Source organism: Astatotilapia calliptera, chromosome 15 (genome assembly GCF_964374335.1).
Source record: "Astatotilapia calliptera chromosome 15, fAstCal68.1, whole genome shotgun sequence".
Lineage (NCBI taxonomy): Eukaryota > Metazoa > Chordata > Actinopteri > Cichliformes > Cichlidae > Astatotilapia > Astatotilapia calliptera.
In genome coordinates this window covers 7,206,898-7,225,014 of record NC_137436.1, presented here as the reverse complement: position 1 = coordinate 7,225,014, position 18,117 = coordinate 7,206,898, and the positions used below count along the sequence as shown (strand labels likewise).

Here is an 18,117-nt window from a genome sequence, read left to right as displayed (position 1 = left end):
CATCGCCATCCGGGGGGGGGGCCCTAAACAAGGTCGTCGCCACCACTGCCTTCCGCGTAGCCGGCCTCCAGTTCTTTCTAGTGTGACAGATATATGTTTTACTGCCCTACTTAAAAAAAAAAAACCTAATACAAAAATATTTGAATTATTCTTTACTTGAGTAAAAGTACTAATAGTATACCAAAACTAAAAAAAATTTAAGTGAAAAACTCATGGAGAGGATTATAAAGAAAGCCTCTTTTGCACTCACCACTTCATTAGGTACACCTGTTCAGCTGCTTAAGTTAAATATCTATTCAGCAAATCATAATGCAGCAAATCAAAGCATTTAGGTACACATGGTCAAGACACCGGCTAAAGTTCAAACCAAGCATTGGAATGGGGAAGAAAGGAAATATAAGTGACTTGAACATGCCACAGTTGTCGGTGCTAGATGGGCTGGTCTGGGTGTTTCAGGAACTACTGAATTACTGGGGTTTTTCCCACACAATTATCTCTACGGTTAACTGACTTTACAGCTGAAAAAGAGGAGATATTCAGTGAGCAGAAGTTCAAATAACCTCACAGGCTCGTCTGTTTAGTGATCAGACAGAATGGCTGACTCCATTAAGAGCAAAGGAAAAGGAGTGCGCATATATTTTAATGATGACCAGTGTACATCTACAGACATTATCACCATGCACTGAACTCCTGATATTGGATATCTGGTACTGAAATGCTGACCATTCTACCCACCAAGAGAGTTTCGTGCGGTCTTAATCACAGCTCTTTATGTTCCACTACAAGCTAATACTAAGTTAGCGCTGCATGATACCATTAACAACTGGCTGAGCAAATATCCAGAAGTAGGTGTGATTGTAGAAAGAGACTTTAATTAGGCATAGTGAAAGACTGTAATGCCCAAACTGTATAACAATATACATTTCTGAAAAACGGGAAAAGAATATGACGATCAGGTTTACACCAGCATCCTAGCAGCATATAAAGCTGTCCTATCTTGACACCCTAGCCTCCCTGACCATCTCATCTTGAATTAAGTCCATCATATAGACCTCTATAGACCATGGCCAGCTGTACAAACTGTCCAAGCCTGGAGAGAAGAATCCATTTTACCGCAGCAGGACTGATTTGAAAAGACAGACTGAGTGTTGTCTGTACAGCGCTTGAAGAACACAGCTCTTCTATTCTGGCATGTGTAGCCTTCTCTACTGACAGCTCAGACGCCGCGCCTTGTTGTCGAGGCATAATTTTTGGTTTGGGAACACTGATGGTCTTAACCACCAAGATCATCCATATTCCAAGACCAAAAATGATTGCTCGAGAGCAAGGCAAGGCCTCAAAGTTGGCTTACAGTAATGCCCAAAGAGAGCTAACGAATAGTATTAAAAAAGACAAATATCCTGGGAGGAGCCTGACTTATTTTAAGGTGCTGAACCAACTTGCAGTTGTGTTCACTAAGATCTTTAACCTGTCCCTGTGAGAAGTTGTATATGGTACTATTGTCCCCATGCCCAAGGAACAAGGAAGCAGTCAGGTGTCTCAGTGATCATTGCCTGTTACTTTGACATTGTGGTGGACCACTGGAGGGCTCCAATCACACAGTTTACAGGAAGTGTTGTTGCTGTGTTTTGAAGGTAAAAGTATTCAGTTGTGTGGTGATGAGCAATAAAGGAAGTGTTAATCGAGAGCTCTGGTGCCGTCTGTGTTTATGTGTTTGCGATCGTGGCTCAAGAGTTGGCAGTTTGTCTTGTAATTGGAAGGTTGCCGGTTTGAGCCACGGCTCCGACAGTCTCAGTCGTTGTGTCCTTGGGCAATACACTTCATCCGTTGCCTACTAGTGGTGGTCAGAGGGCCCGGTGGCGCCAGTGTCCAGCAGCCTCGCCTCTGTCAGTGCGCCCCAGGCCGGCTGTGGCTACGATGTAGCTTGCCATCACCAGTGTGTTAATGTGTGTGTGAATGGGTGGATGACTGAATCTCAGGCCTGGGTGGCGGTACGGCTCTCGAACTGATGGAGCACATGCTATCCTTGGGCCGCAGCTCATCGCAGCTAATGGCTTTCCCATTGTAACATTCAGGAAAAGGTTGGTGACTGTTTGTTTTCATGCTGGGATTTCCAGTGAAGCTTTGTTGTTGCCGCTAGCTCTGTGCCTATTTTGGGCGCCGATTGTCTTTGTGCCCATGGACTGCTGGTCGATGTCTCTAACAGATGCTTAATCGATGCCCTGTGCTTCTCTTCAATACCCTGTTTCACTTGGGCCATTGAGCCCCTGAATCAGGCTAATTTAGTGACTTTGGGGAATGTTTTTCAGCGTTTGTTTTTTGAGTTTCCTTCACTGACTGTTCCGAATTTCTCGAACATGGCAATGGTGTTTGCGCATGCACACTGCCTCGACCCTGCGAAACTGTCCGTCGCTCGGGAGGAGTTTGCGGCCATGGAGCGCCTCGGCATTGTACAGTCCTCGAATAGTGCCTGGACCTCTCCGCTACACATGGTGCCCAAATCAGATGGTTGGTGGTGGTTGTGCGGGGATTTTTGCCATTTGAATAATGTCACGGAGAACGACCGTTACCCCATTCCCCATATCCAAGAATTTTCCACACACCTTGCCAGCACCTCGATTTTTTTCTAAAATTGACTTGGTGCAGGGGTATCACCAGGTTCCTGTGCCGAAGACGTTCCCAAAACTGCTGTAATTACCTCTTTCGACCTGTTTGAGTTTTAGCGCATGGCGTTCGGCCCGAAAGGCGCTGCCTAGACTTTTCAGCGGTTGATGGACTCTGTGTTGTGCGGCCTGCCTTTCGACTTCATGTACCTTAACGAAATATTGGTGGCCAGCTGTTCTGAGAGTCAGCACACGTCCCATCTGCGTCAGGATTTTCAGTGCTTGGCGGCACACGGCCTGATTGTAAACCTTCCAAGTGCCAGTTCAGGTTGCCCGTTCTGGATTTCCTGGGGTGCCACATTTCCGCTGAAAGTGTGGTTTCGTGTCCCATGTCGGTGAAAACGGTGCAGGAGTTCTTGGGGATGATCAGTTTCTACAACTGCTATTTTGTAATACAGCACTGTTGGGGTTTTTTTTTTTTTTTTTTTTGAGCAGACAGCTAGGAAATTAGACAATGGGGATCAAAGGAATATCTAAAGGAGAAACCCATGCAACAAATCTGGTTTTACCTGGTTAAATATAGCCTCGGAGAGACATTGCAGATAAAACAGCTCTTAAAACATTTTAGTCAAAAGCCTCTTAGGCTTACCTACCTCATACCTGACTCCTGTGGTGAAGTTACTACTGCCCTGATACAAACCAAGGCCTTCACAAGGAATTACTGTGAGTACTCAAGATGAGAAATGTCTCTTGTTATATACAGTAGACCTTATTAATTACATTTTTGGGATCACTCGGGAACATAGCATATTAATTGTAAGATATGTAATGGATACAAAAATGGGCACTTGTGCAAAAGTGTGAAAATAAAACACATTTACTTTGGGTAGTTAGCTAGCTTAAACACAATTCACATTTTAACAAATTATATAAAATATAAAATAAAGGGAAAAATCATTATGAAACAAGCTGCTGTGGCTCTGCTTAAGAACTGTGACATATAATAGTACTACTGGGTATTCAAAAGGCAACTGGAAATATGTCTTTACACTGACACACTGAATAGGAACTTATATTATTTAGTATAATCCAAATAATATAAGTCTCTGTCAGTGCGCCCCAGGGCAGCTGTGGCTACAATGTAGCTTGCCATCACCAGTGTGTGAATGTGTGTGTGAATGGGTGGATGACTGGATGTGTAAGGCGCGTTGGGGTCCTTAGGGACTAGTAAAGCGCTATACAAGTACAGGCCATTTACCATAATCTAGAAGAACAAAAAAAACATGTTACATGTCTGAGTCATGACCCGTGAGCTGGTGGCCTGAAAGAAATGCTTCATCTGGTTTTGCAAGATATTAATGCACATTATCCATGCTTGGGTAAATGGTTCAGAACAAAGCTTCAGCGGGAAAGAAAATGAAACTCAAAGTACATTTGAAAAAGTAATGAAAGGCTAAAGACATTACAAACACACCAAGGCGTATCGGCTTACATCTTTTGGCATGTTGAAAAACAAAGACACAAACAGTAATTATAGAGTAATTATAACTTCACTCACCACAGGTGTGCAGCTCTGATTACAGGCACCATTGTCTGTCACTTGCAGAAGCAATGACGAGTTATGCATTTGCCCAGTCTTTAAGGCCAGTAGGAATAGAACTGAGTACATTTATACCCAGAAAATTGTGCCATTTAGAATTTAATGACATCAACATGACTCAGAAAAGATAGGACAAAGCCATGTTTGCCCCTGTGTAGCACTATTCTATGAAACAACATCCTGTAAATGTCTGGGAGTTATAGAGACCAGACATTTTACCAGACAGAGACCTGGAATGTTGGAAGAGGAATGTTATCTCATTCCTAGAAGGCAGAAACTGAACTCAAAGAGAACCACATAAACCAGAGACAATAAATTTAAAAAGTAATGAGGTAAGTGGAAACTGGTGCAGAACACAGGTAATCTAAAAACTAATCACAGAGGACATGACAATGGAAACAGAACTAAAGCTTCAGTGAAAAAGACTATCAAGGCAAAACAGGGAGTAAATTAACACAATGAACTTGACACAGATGGGAAAGGCTAACAAGAATAAGATACTAAACCAGATAACCTAAAGCAGAATGCTAACTGAAATCAGCATGAACTGAAACAGTTTCTTGAAAAAAGTTTCTTAGTAAAGTCTCGATTAAATAACCATGAACAATCAAACTAAGAACTAGAAATGGCACGATACCACTTTTTTATGTCCGATACCGATACCGATATCATAAATTTGGATATCGGCTGATACTGATATGAATCCGATATAGTGTGTTTTTTAATCAATAAAACTGTTTTTTTAATATCTTGCTGCATTTTGTATAAGTTCATACTCAAATTTAAAAAACAAACACTAAAGCTATTCTGTTATACCTGTATGCAAAAAATACACTGCACCCAAAATATTTCATAGTTCAGCAATACTGATCAATCTAATAAACTTAAACCTACTCCATCTTCCCTATTCTGGTATTTTAAAGAGTAAGCAACCTAACTAATAGGGTTGGAAACTCCCAGCAAAAAAAATAGGGAACCACCCCCCACCGCATGATGCTGCTGTTGTTCAGCCGCTGGTTTCCTTTTTCTGGCGCGAAGTGGGCGATAAACAAACAACAGAGACGGACTCGTGACAGAAAAGCCGATCAGCTGATCATTGATCAGTTTCATGATTGAAGTAGCAGCAGGAGAGGGAGAGAGAGAGAGGCAGTCGCTCCATATATCGGTTGTTAAGCTTAACGCTGGAATGCTTTACAAACATTCAGAGATGAACTTACACACTTGCTTTACTTCTCTCTGGGATAACCTTCTCGGAGATGAAATGCCAGTTTGGTAGCGAGGCTACAAATACTCAACCAGACCGCTGACAGGTCTCACACGCCACAGCCGCCTACGGTTATGAACCGAGTTATGCCATGTGGCAAGTTTTGTGAGGTGCTTTTTTGATATTTAATGGATCGGATTACATTTTTTTATTTCTCTCCGATATCCGATCCAGTAATTTAGGTCAGTATCGGACCGATACCAATACGTAATATCAGATTGGTCCATCTCTACTAAGAACCAAAGGGAATATTAAATAATAAAGAAGAATTTCAAATGTCAACAAAATGAAAGAGTCCAGGATCATGACACTGGATAGAGGCATACAGTATATTTCTTTAAAATCCTTGAGAATTGATAGTGCCTTTCAGATATCTAAGCTCCTCATACTATCCAATCTTTAGGTCTGACATCACTGGCTCCAAAGTCAAACAAACACTACAACATTACTGAGAGTTAAAAACTGTCTAAATTCTTTTATCTTTAATAGAATTATCAGTGTGGAGGTTCTACCAGGTGTAACAATTAAGTTTAGCATCCAGGCATCCATGAAAATAGAATTTATCAAGTTAAACAGAGTTAGAAGTTAGCAGGGAGTTACCTTGCTAATTTCCACCTTAACATAATATACCATGTTCTGACTGAGGAATTCCTGAAAAAAAATTATGATATTCCCATATGCAATGTTCAGTATTGAGCTGGCAGTTTAAGTAATAGATCAAGCTGTTAAAGTCCTCTGTACTAACTGGAACTGTTGGAGGTAAAAGCACACAAAAGCAAACATAAATACACAAAATAGCTTGACAGAAAATCCTTTAACACTATCTAATTATGTTTCCTATTAATAATGAAGCATATAAATGCTAAGACTTGGCAGAAACCCAGAAAAGAGCTAAAAGTAGAGTAGATGTTGTTCTTCTATTCATCAAATGGCCAGAAACACATCCTATATTCAAAATCTTATTTGCTAAAACGCTTCTCATGCCTGCTTTATGTATATTATTTTAATATTTTTTTTCCACATTGTGCAATTTCAGCTATGACAAGCCTTATGGAAGGCAACATTCCATATGAATGGAAAAGACTATTCATTTGATCAGCATGGCGACCTCAACTCTGGATATGATATCATCCTATGGAGGCAGATACAAGATTTTTTGGATGTGCGCGACATCGTAGCTCATTACAGTATAGAGCAAGAGAGCCTGTCTTTTACCTCACAGGAAACAAGACATGCTCTCAGCAGTCAGATAGTAAGTATTTCCCTCCACTGGCAAGTTATTTGATTTTTCCAATATTCATTCATGGTTATTATTTTCAGGTTATCTATAGTCCATGTTAGCAGGATTTGTCATCAATATTGGACTGACTTGGAAAAAAAAGGGGGCTGAATTTCACCAACTCTGGTGATTTGCTGCATGCTACTCTATTGTTTTGCTGAGACTGTAATATGCCATCCTTAGTTAAATCTCTTGACAGCTGCTCTGATCATCGCCATTTTGTGAATGGTCCATCCCACTTAAAATTAAAGGTAGTACCATTAGACTTAGGCTACGTTCACACTGCAGGCGAAAGTGCATCAAATCCGACTTTTTTGACCCTATGCGACCCATATCCGATCATGGTTTGACAGTGTGAAAAGCACAAATCCGATCTGGGTCACTTTCGTACGTGGTACTGAATCCGATACATATCTGATGTTTTAGAAAGCGGCTGCTGTTTGAATGGTCATGTCGCATTAAATCCGTCTTCTACGTCACTGACACAAGACAGACGCCAATTATCAGCACTGGAGAAGACATTGCGAACGCTTGCTGGCCATCCAGTGAAACTGTTTGGAAGACAACGTTGGAGAAACGTGAACATTTCATTTGTACTGTATAATCTGCAGATTCTGACAGAAATCTGCGACTATCCTTTGAAGCACCGCTCCTCTCTAAAACAGCAATAAAGATAATTATTAGGCCATATCTAAATGACAAAGTAACTTAGAGCAAAATTGGGAAACGTAAAGTCCGAAACAAGTCTTTATATTAATGTCAATCAGTCAAACAATACTGTTTGGTCTGGGTCTAAACAGAGCGCGCTGTGTGTGACGTCTCCTTTTGCGTCTTCTTCTTTTGGGGGCCGCTTTGAGCATTCACACTAGAGCACGTTTGCTGTCACATTTTATTTGTAGTGTGAACAAGCGCACAAAAAAATCAGATTTGATCAAAAATTCGGAATTGAGCATTAAAACCTGCAGTGTGAACGTAGCCATTGTTGCACGCTATATTCAGGGCTACTTGTTGGCTACCTTTTAGCATGCTAACATTTTGTTTGTGTAAGACGTAGCACAACTCCAACATTACGACAAGCAAACAGATTTAAATTGACAGTCTGTTATAATTCTGTTTTATTTTTAATACAGGGGTATCAGCTGGGTGTACATCAAGTGCGTTGATTGTCAGCGTTGTGCAAACATGTGTTGCACTGTTTTCATTTTGATGTGGTGAGACGAAATACCTAATGGGAAAGTAAATCAATGTGCAAATAAGTACAGCAATCCCTTTTAGAGATGATGTCATGTTGAAATACATATAATAAATCTGAGTATATGTTATGGTTAAATGGTGCAGAGGTAATGTAATTACCAGATCAACAACAGATTGTCAGTTTATGAAGACCAAGGCTGCCCACGTTAGTAAAATAAATTAATAACATATGGTTTATTAGAATAAACACATTGATAGATCTGAATATTAATCTAAAACTGAGCTTTACTTAAGAATTATCTACTCCTGAATCTGGTCTCTGCATAGTACAGTGCATCATCTCTTAGTTGAAAGAAACCAATAAAGACTTTGCATCTGGTTGCATTATTTTTTTTCCAAGTTTCCTCAATTTCCTTCTTTACTTGTGTAATTGGCACCGAGATATTTGGTTATATGAAAATAATTGTGATTTTGTTCTAGAGTCATGATATTGTCATAATTATCCAGGCTTTCTAAGAAATGTGTAGTGAAACTAGTGTTCAGTCCACTGAATAGATCTATGAATGTGACTGATAGCGTCATGCTTCTGTTTAACTTCCACTTTACTGTGTGTCGGTTGCGTAATGTGGTTTCTTGTCTCATTAAAAAAATTACTTTGATTTCACAATTTTGAAAAGCAAATTATGACTTTTATCATTTCAAACAATATTATGATTTTCCATAATTCCCTGTGGCCACCTTGCCTCAGTTTTTTTTCTTTAAACCAAAGTTATTCTCGCTGTTGTACAATTCCACTCCAAGTCTTTCCCACTGAACGTCTTATACAATGTGAACCTTTACTTAAATGCGTTCAGTTTTATGTATGGTGAGATTGTGTATAGGCTACTTAATAAAGAAAAAAGTCTTGGATTATGTAGTATAAGTTCTACCATCAGAATCTTTATTTCCTATACAGTATCAAACATGTGCATTCAATGACTTCGTGATATTGCCCAAATTCCTCCTCTTTTTTTTTTTTTACTACAGATGTATTTTTGTTGTATTTAATGAAGTAGTTCTGTGTTTCTAAGAAATTTAGCATTTTTAAAAAAAGCATTGCCCTCTAAAATATACAATAGCGCAGTAGCATTGTGAAGTAATAAAAATTTCAAATGTAGCACAAGTACCTCAGAACTACAGTTGAAGACAGAAGTAGAAGTCAACAAAGAGCAGTAAACTGAGGCTACAGTGACTAATCGTAAATGCAAGTGGGTGACACCTTTTTGCCATTTAGGAGTGTTAAGATATATTTGTACATATATGTGTACAAATATGACATAATAATGCTGAGGAATTATTGTGTGAAACTTTTTAATGGGGTGGCATGGTGGAACAGTGGTTGGCATTGCTGTCTCACATCAAGAAAGTCCAGGGTTTGAATCCAGGCTGGGGCCTTTCTGTGTAAAATTTGCATGTCATCCATGTGTTTGCATGGCTTCAATCCAGTGATATGTATGGGGGAAGATTAATTGGTGATTCTGAATTGGGCAAAGGTGTAATTGTGAGCATGAACAGCTGTCCACCTTTCTGGGTTAGAACTACAACAGCCTGGTGACCTGTACAGGTTCTACCCTGCCTCTTGCTCCATGTCAGCTGGGATGGGCTCTCGCTCAGGTGTCCCTGAAGAAAAGTGGAAGGCAATTGATGTGTAAGCACAAAATTATACATTCTCTAATTCAAACCAACAACAGCTGTCAAATCAATGTAGTTAAGTACAGAAATATAAAAACCTATATGAATTTGACACTACTTTATATAACAAAGTTTTACTTGTAATAATATAATAAAAATCTCAAATGTTTTGTGGGGACAACAAAGTCAGAAAAGCAGCCAACAGACACCAGGCAGGGCATGTAAACAAGTAAGAAAACTTTTGATTTGCAGACATACATGGCGGCTAATATATCAGAGCCTTTTTGCTTCCTTTGACTGCTATAGAATTATTTTTAATCCTCCTGGGAAAATACCTGGTATTGTCTTGCTAAGTATCAGATGCATAATATGTCAGTATTACATAACAGTACAACCACTGATAATACTTCGACTCAATTGTAACCAGAGTTGTCAAAGTGGATATATGTTGTGTAACAAAACTACAGCTGCTATAGTCCGAATAATTCATAAATCACTTGTTTTTTATAGCTCACAACTGTGAAACCTGTCAAAAATAATTACCAGGAAAAGTAAGTAAAGTAAATGGAAAGTAAAAGGACATCCCATTTCTCAGTGACATCGAACCCCATGTGACCAAAAAAAGAAAAGAAAAGAAAAAAAATGAAAGAACTGATAGTATTTCAAGTTCAAGAACTTTAACCACACCTCTGTCTTTTGCAGGAATGCTGAAGAGATACACACAAATTATTTTTCAGAGCAAGTTTTTGAAGATTCACTCATTTACACTCATAAGAAGCACACGGGGAAGATGAAAAATTCTTTCAGCATCTTTCTTGCAGTTTTATCACATCACTTTTCTGGTACAAAATGCTCCAATGAAGCCACAGCAGACGGTGACATCATTATCGGAGGATTGTTCCCGATTCATGAAAGCGTTACTGTTACTGTGAATGATGATGGCCGTGAAAACCGGACATGTGACAGGTAATACACATACACAACTGATCATTGTACACATTTTATTAGGGTATATTTATATATAATATATCTGATTGTGTTGTACAGATTTAGCACAGCTCGTCTGGTCCACTCTCTGATAATGGTGCACGCACTGGAGGAGATAAATCAGGAGCGAGAGTTGGGAAACCTCACCTTGGGATACCTCATACTTGACTCCTGTGGGGACGTTACTACTGCCCTGATACAAACCCAGGCCTTCATGATGAGAAACAGTGAGTTCTCTCGGGGATAGAAATCTGCCTTGTTATTTGAGAATCATTTTTGACACGCAATAGTTCTTACTAATTGAATTTTCTTTGGAGATCATCATGGGAACATAGCACATCAACTAAGAGAGATAATGGATACTAAATTAGGCATTTGTGAACATTTTCTTAAAAGTTGTATATTTATATTTATATTGGTAACTGGTAATTATGGGACCGTGCATTTCAGGTAATTTTACAGAATCAGCAGGAAGTAATGTAGTAGTGTAACGAATAGTGTAGCAAATTACTTTCTCTGGCTTGTAATTAAGTGTTGTTCTAAATTACTTTTAACAAAAGTAAAGATTTATACATTCTTTGTCTGTGTATTCTCTTAAGTTACTCAATGTGAATAATGTATTTGGAATACTTTGGATTACTTGATATATTGTCATGCTTTTTAGCTTGTTAGCTGGCGTTAGCTGAGGTTAGTTCAGAGACCGCAGACTATTAGACTTGATGGATAGTATTAACAACCTGCTAGCTGCAAATAATCATGTGCAGTTCTGAAAGGAATACCAACTAGATTTTGAAATCTTAATATAAAATTAGTAACAGTAGGGTGGACATTAGGTAAGACAGCACTTCTTGCAGTGATCTGATATAGAAAACAATGTCTGTATCAGTAAAATGTTTTCTTTCTGCAGGTTGTCATGCAGCCTGTAATCCAGCCTTCAGTAATAGTAATAAATCACACAGCAATAGTACATCGAAGATACTGAAGTGGCACATAACCCAGGTAGCTACCACAACTATGACAAGGTAGTTGCAGTAGGGTAATGTTAGTTTTTAAAAAAGAACTTACTTCCAGGTGTTTCTTTAGGTTGGAGTATTTTCATGCTGAGAGCAGCTTGGTTGCTGGCAGACAGAGTTTGCATTGCACTCTCAGATTACATCCATTCCTTTCTTTGTGAAGTGGTGTTGGAATTTCCAAGTAAGAAATCCATCCCTGCCTGTGCACTGCTGGCTCTGTTGTGTTGGCTCTGGGTTCATTGTGTAACTGACGCCACCAAAATTAACAAGGCGCTTACATTAGAGCCTCTTGTTGCGTGTTTTGTTTGGATTTCCGGCAATATGTAGAATTACCAAAATTAGAGAAGGGATAGCCTAACATATGAAACAGAAAAGACCGCCGTGCAATCATGTATTTCAACAAAGTAGCTGTATTTTAATTATGACTTATTTGAGCAGTAACTGTAACTGAATACAGTTACTCATATTTTGTATTTTAAATATGTAACACCAGTACATGTATTCCGTTAGTCCTCAACACTGTGTGTGTATCAGTTTAAATGAAGGTAATAGTATCAGTTAATTCATTTGTAGGTAATAATCGCCAAGCTTGTGCACAGCAATCCTCTCCACCTGTCCTAGTTGTCATTGGTGATTACTACTCAGAGATATCCATAAGCGTTACAGGTCAGCTCCATCTGGAGTACATCCCTGAGGTATGACCGACTTCTGAGGTTATGTTACCTAACCCTAAATGTAAAATCAATTGTACAAACATTAGCAGCTAATATTTGGATGATACATTTTGCATTCATGGATATGATGAACAGCAAAAAAAGACAACAAAAACGCAAATAGTATAGCTTAGCAACAAGAATTGAAAATAGGTGAAACAGACACACTTAGTCTAAAAATGAATGATATATGTGTACAGACAGAATATGAAATGTTTGTTTCACTTCATAATGTTTTGTGATATTTTCCACAGATAAGTTACGGTGCAACTTCTGGTTTCCTGAGTGATAAAACCCGTTTTCCAAGCTTTATGAGGACCGTACCACAAGATGATCACCAAGCTTGTGCCATTGCCCAGATTCTTGATCATTACGGTTGGACTTGGGTCGGTGTGGTAGCAACTGATAGTGAATACGGTCGCTATATAACTGAACGCCTCTGGCAGCATGCAACCAAAAAAGGCATCTGCTTCGCCTTTGTCTCTGTTCTTCCAGATGCTTTAAATGATGAATTGCTTGAAGAGAAAATTAACTCTACAATCAAAAGCATCATAGATAATAGAAATGTTAGTGTTATTATTTCCTTTGTCAAAGCTTACTGTATGATAGATATTTTTGGGAAACTTCTCAAATATCCTCAAGCCAGAGGGAAAGTTTGGTTGGCCAGTGATATTTGGTCACAGTCACCTGAAGTACTGAGTTCTCAGAACTACAAATTGAGTGACATAGGAACAATCTTTGGGATCACTCTTAAATCTGGAAACACAACCAAGTTTGAGCGATATCTCGATGACCTTGATGAAAATCCCAACCACCACGAGAACAACACATTTTTGTCTAATTTTTTAAATGAGCATGGGACGAATTCATCAGAAGAGTTAAAGAAGTTGATATATCCATATGCTGTGTTCAGTATTGAGCTGGCAGTTAAAGCAATAGCTCAAGCTGTTAAAGACCTCTGTACTAACCGGAACTGTAAAAGACAGCCCTTACAGCCATTGGAGGTAAAAGCACAGAAACACATAAACACATACAGCACAGCATATTAGAAAATCTTTCAATACTAAGAAACTATATTCATTATTTTCTATTAATACTGAAGCACATAAATGATCCACAGAGGCGTGTCAGGTCTCACAGAGGACCTGACTTACCCATTAGTATTGAAACATCACCAATCTTCTAACTATATTCTAAATATATAATTCTATAGGTGCTATAGACATGAAATTCTTTCCATAATTCATAATCCAATTCCATGAATTAACTTATGTGTAATAATGAGAAATGACACAGGAATAAAATATTGAACACGCTTACTGAGATTTCTTTAATACTTCGTACAAAAGCCTTCATCGGTGATGACAGTTTGTATGGAGTCTAGTCGCATGCATTGCTCAGGTGAGATTTTGGCCCATTCTTCCACACCAGTTAAATCCTGGAGGTTCAGTGAACTCTGAGCTTTAGTTCTTTCCATTGATTTTCAACTGGATTCAGGTCAGGTCATTTTAGCACCTTTTTTTTCTGAAACCTCTGTAATTATTTTCTCCAAGCCATCAACTTGTCCCCATTTCAAGAGTGCCCAAAGAAGTACTACTGTTAATGTTTATTCTTAAACATGATCAATTATTAATCGGCTATGTACCACAGGCCTTCAAATTGTTACTTAAAAAGTCATCATGTGACCCAGCTGTCTTAGCTAATTATAGGTCAATCTCCAGCCTTCCTTTTATTTCTATAAAGAGTATTTGTAAAACAGCCGAAAGATCTTCTGCAGAGAATTGGTTTGTTTGAAGAGTTTCAGACAGGTTTCAGAGCTCATCATAGTACAGAAACAGCTTTAGTGAAGGTTACAAATGATCTTCTTATGGCCTCTGACAGTGGAGCCATTTCTGTGATTGTTTTGCTACACCTCAGTGCAGCATCTCACACTGCTGTCCATAATATTTTATTGCAGCAATTGAAGCGTGCTGTAGATATTGAAGATGCTGTGCTGCAGTGGTTTGAATCATATCTTTCTAATCTAATAGAGTCCATTATGTTCATCTAAATGGAAAGTCCTCTTCACACACTAAGCTTAATTATGGAGTTCCACAGGGCTCCATGCTAAGACCAATTTTGTTTACATTATACATGCTTCTCTTAGACAGTATCATTAGAAGGCATAGCATACATTTTCAATGCTATGCAGATGACACCCAACTTTATCTATCCATGAAGCCAGATAACACACACCTATTAGTTAAACTGCAGGAATGCCAGGAAAGACATGAGGACCTAAATGAGCTCTCATTTTCTGCTTCTAAATTCAGATAAAACTTAGGTTATTGTACTCAGCCATAAAAAAAGAAATGGCATTGAAATATTGTACCTAACCAGATGCTTACTCTGGATGGCATTACCTTGGCCACCAGCAACACTGTGAGGATTCTTTGAGTCATTTTTGACCATGATATTACCTTCAATGTGAATATTAAACAAATATGTAGGACTGCTTTCTTCCATTTGTACAATATCGCTAAAATTAGAAATATCCTGTTTCAGACTGAAGCTGAAAAACTAGTTTATGCATTTATTGCTTCTAGGCAGGATTTCCAAACAAACTACCTGAAAAGTCTTTAGTTGATCCAAAATGCCAAAGCAAGAGTACTAACAGGAACAGAAAGAGAGACCATATTTCTGTCTTTCTATATATATGTTAAATCCAGAACTGAATTCACATTCTTGAATAATCAGGTCGCATCTTCTCGTAATGACTTTATAGTACTGTAGCCCCCGATTAGAGCACTAGATTTCATTTCTTTGCACGTGTTGATTGGATGAGTTGTTACATCTGGTGAGAATTCCATGTAAATAGCACCTTTAGAAATATATTTAATTTGTAAACTAGTTGCATGTTCAATACTTATTTTACCCACTGTATATTTTTGTGTATATGTATTGTACTAGATATTGAACAAGTGGCCAGAAACACAATCCTCGATAAATGTTAATTTTTCTAACCGCTACAGGTAAATTATTTTTAATTTGTGTTTTCAAAACTTCAGCTACGAAGAGCTTTACGGAAGGCAACGTTCTACATGGAGGAAAAAAGTTATTCATTTGATCACCATGGTGACCTCAACTCTGGATATGATATCATCCTGTGGAAGCAGACTCAAGATTCTCTAGATGTGAACAACATTTTAGCCTATTACAGTATAGAACACCAGAATCTGACTTTCACCTCACAGGAAACACAACAGGCTCTTCAGAGACACATAGTAAGTGTTTACCTTTCACAGGCAAGTTATTTTACTCTTTAACTCTTTTATTACACTATTCTTTTATCATTGGTACTGGGTTCCATTATAATAGCAAATATTGATATGCTAACATGCTAACTTAAGAGTTTGCACATGGCAAAAACTGCCATCATTGAGACTTTAGTCTCTTTTTCTGTTGATAATGTATATGTTAGTGTGTAAAAACGTGCAAACCCTTGTGTCTAAGAACAGATGGTATATGCCACATTGATTTAAAAATAAAAGGGTGGGGGTGGGGTGGGGTATGATTTCATATGGTCAGTAAATAAAATTGACGGCCATGATGGTGATTCTTTCCTCTCTAAGGGAAATGTGACTTCCAGGTGCACAGACAGCTGTAGGCCTGGCTACAGGAAGACTTCAGTTACAGGCCAGCCTGGTTGCTGCTATCAGTGTGAACCCTGTGCTGAGAACCAATATTCCAACTCCAATGGTGTGTATTACAAAAACAACTCCTAACTCCATTTGTGTTGCAAACTGCAAAATATTATGAAAACAAGTGTTTTGAAATGCTTATATTACACAGTCTGTTGCATTGACAGCTCAAGGAATTTGAATCCAAGTTAAATATTCTCATGACCTTTTGTCCTCTGTTTCCAGATTCGGAGACATGCCATCCTTGCAAAGAAAACTATTACTCCAAAAACACCAGTTCAGTGTGTTTACCCAGAAAAACTGATTTTCTGAAATGGGGTGATGTATATCTTATTGTGCTGCTGTCTTTTACTTCTTTAGGAGCAGTGCTTACCATTGTTGTTGGGATCATCTTCCTTGCACACTGGAATACCCCTGTTGTGCGCTCATCTGTTGGCCCAATCAGCATCATTCTCCTCCTCTCCCTTATGATCACATTTACTAGTGTTATATTATTTGGTGGTCCACCCAATAGCTATCAGTGTCAAGCACGGCAGGTGGTGTTTGGCTTGAGTTTTACCTTGTGTGTCTCCTGCATCATGGTCAAGTCCTTTAAGATCGTCTTAGCCTTTGAGCTTGACCCGGTCATTCAAAGTGTGCTGAAGAAGCTCTACAAGCCTTACCTCATTATTGCAGTCTGCATGGCAGGTCAAGTGGTTATTGTCACCATGTGGCTTGTACACGGTCCTCCATACATTGACTCAGAGATCACACAGGACAACATGAAACTGATGTTTTGTAATGAGAAACTAATTCCTGCATTTGGAGCCATGCTAGTCTATATTGGCCTGTTGGCTCTCATCTGCTTTGGTGTTGCTTTTAAGGGACGAAAGTTGCCTGACAGTTACAATGATGCAAAGTTCATCACTTTTGCAATGCTCATTTACTTCATCTCCTGGATCATGTTTGGTCCAGTCTATGTCAATGTCACAGGCAAATATCTTCCAGCAGTGGAGATGATCGTTATCCTCATCTCATGCTACGGCATCTTGTTTTGTCAATTTTTCACAAAGTGCTACATAATTTTGTGTAAGAAGGAAGCAAACACAGAGAAAGCGTTCCGTTGCAATATTAGGAATTATTCCATGGATCACAAAGGCAGTGAGGATGAGCTGTCATCCAACAGAGTTGAAAACCCTACTTTATCTGCATCAGTTGAGTCACAGGATAACTGGAATTCAGTCACACCGCCCTGTGTTTCCTCAAACTCCCTCTTTCCAGTCTCAAACTCATGGAATAATGTCCTTGAAAACAACCTGAAATCCACTAAGAAGACCCTACAGAGATACAATAGCTTACCACCATCACTAATCAAATGATTCACAATAGTTAAAAAGGTATTCAAACAATTGGAGTGTAAAGGGGACTAAATATTAGAGTCTATGCATTTTTAAGTCTTTAAAGTTGTTTATCAAGTTGTTGAACATCTTTATCGCCATCTTGTGCCAGTAAAAAATGTGACATCATCCAGGTTGGTTGGTTGGTTGCAGCTAATAGACTTACATTAATTTATGTTAGCTAACTAGTGACAGAACCAATAGTTTGGTGAAAATTAAGGAGACTAAAACTAAAACACAGTCTAAGGGGATCACTTTTGTTCTGCCCCTGGCTGCAGCAGGCAGTTTTATGTAAAAAAAAAAAAAAAATAGAAAGAAAGAAAATCCACCTGTTAGCTGTAATGTTCAGGTTTTTAAAACACTTTATAATTGAAAACATCCATCAGCATCTCCATAGGAAAAAAAATCCTCCTTCTTCACTTACATTTGATTTTCCTGACTTCTAATATGAAACAATCCACTTAGTGAGATGATGTGAGAGAAAAAAAGATCTCCAAAACTAACTGCATCTCTTCCTCAGAGACTCCTTTTTTCTTTTCTTTTTCTTTTTTCTTTTGTTGCAAGGATTCCCGACCATGTTTCAGTAAGAAATTGAGTCATGTTTGTTTTGTGATGCACATATAGTAAACTGTTTGAATGTCCTTGTGTAAGAGACCATTATTATAATATGTAACAATGCCTCATCAATTGATTCTGCTGCTCGTATACCTGGCCCAAGGAGGAATACTCTGTGTCTG

At 38.6% G+C, this 18,117-nt stretch overlaps 1 protein-coding gene across 1 annotated transcript; it reads left to right on the top strand.

The window, feature by feature from the left end:
* The first annotated feature begins 2,357 nt into the window (after positions 1 to 2,357).
* LOC113007078 (G-protein coupled receptor family C group 6 member A-like) lies at positions 2,358 to 17,391 on the top strand. The gene is made up of 8 exons (XM_080290029.1): positions 2,358 to 2,508; positions 9,516 to 9,627; positions 10,659 to 10,825; positions 12,185 to 12,306; positions 12,579 to 13,328; positions 15,372 to 15,587; positions 15,936 to 16,062; positions 16,230 to 17,391. Exons 1-8 carry the CDS (start codon positions 2,358 to 2,360, stop codon positions 17,360 to 17,362), a joined length of 2,778 nt encoding a protein of 925 aa, XP_080146155.1. The 3' UTR covers positions 17,363 to 17,391.
* Positions 17,392 to 18,117: the final 726 nt, after the last annotated feature.

Bases quoted from the DNA above. Each gene is read 5' to 3' on its own strand.
- LOC113007078 (XM_080290029.1), top strand. From the start codon at position 2,358: ATGGCAATGGTGTTTGCGCATGCACACTGCCTCGACCCTGCGAAACTG. The intron at 10,826-12,184 runs GTGAGTTCTCTC...ATTCATTTGTAG, and splicing joins GGCCTTCATGATGAGAAACA to GTAATAATCGCCAAGCTTGT. The intron at 13,329-15,371 runs GTAAAAGCACAG...TCAAAACTTCAG, and splicing joins AGCCCTTACAGCCATTGGAG to CTACGAAGAGCTTTACGGAA.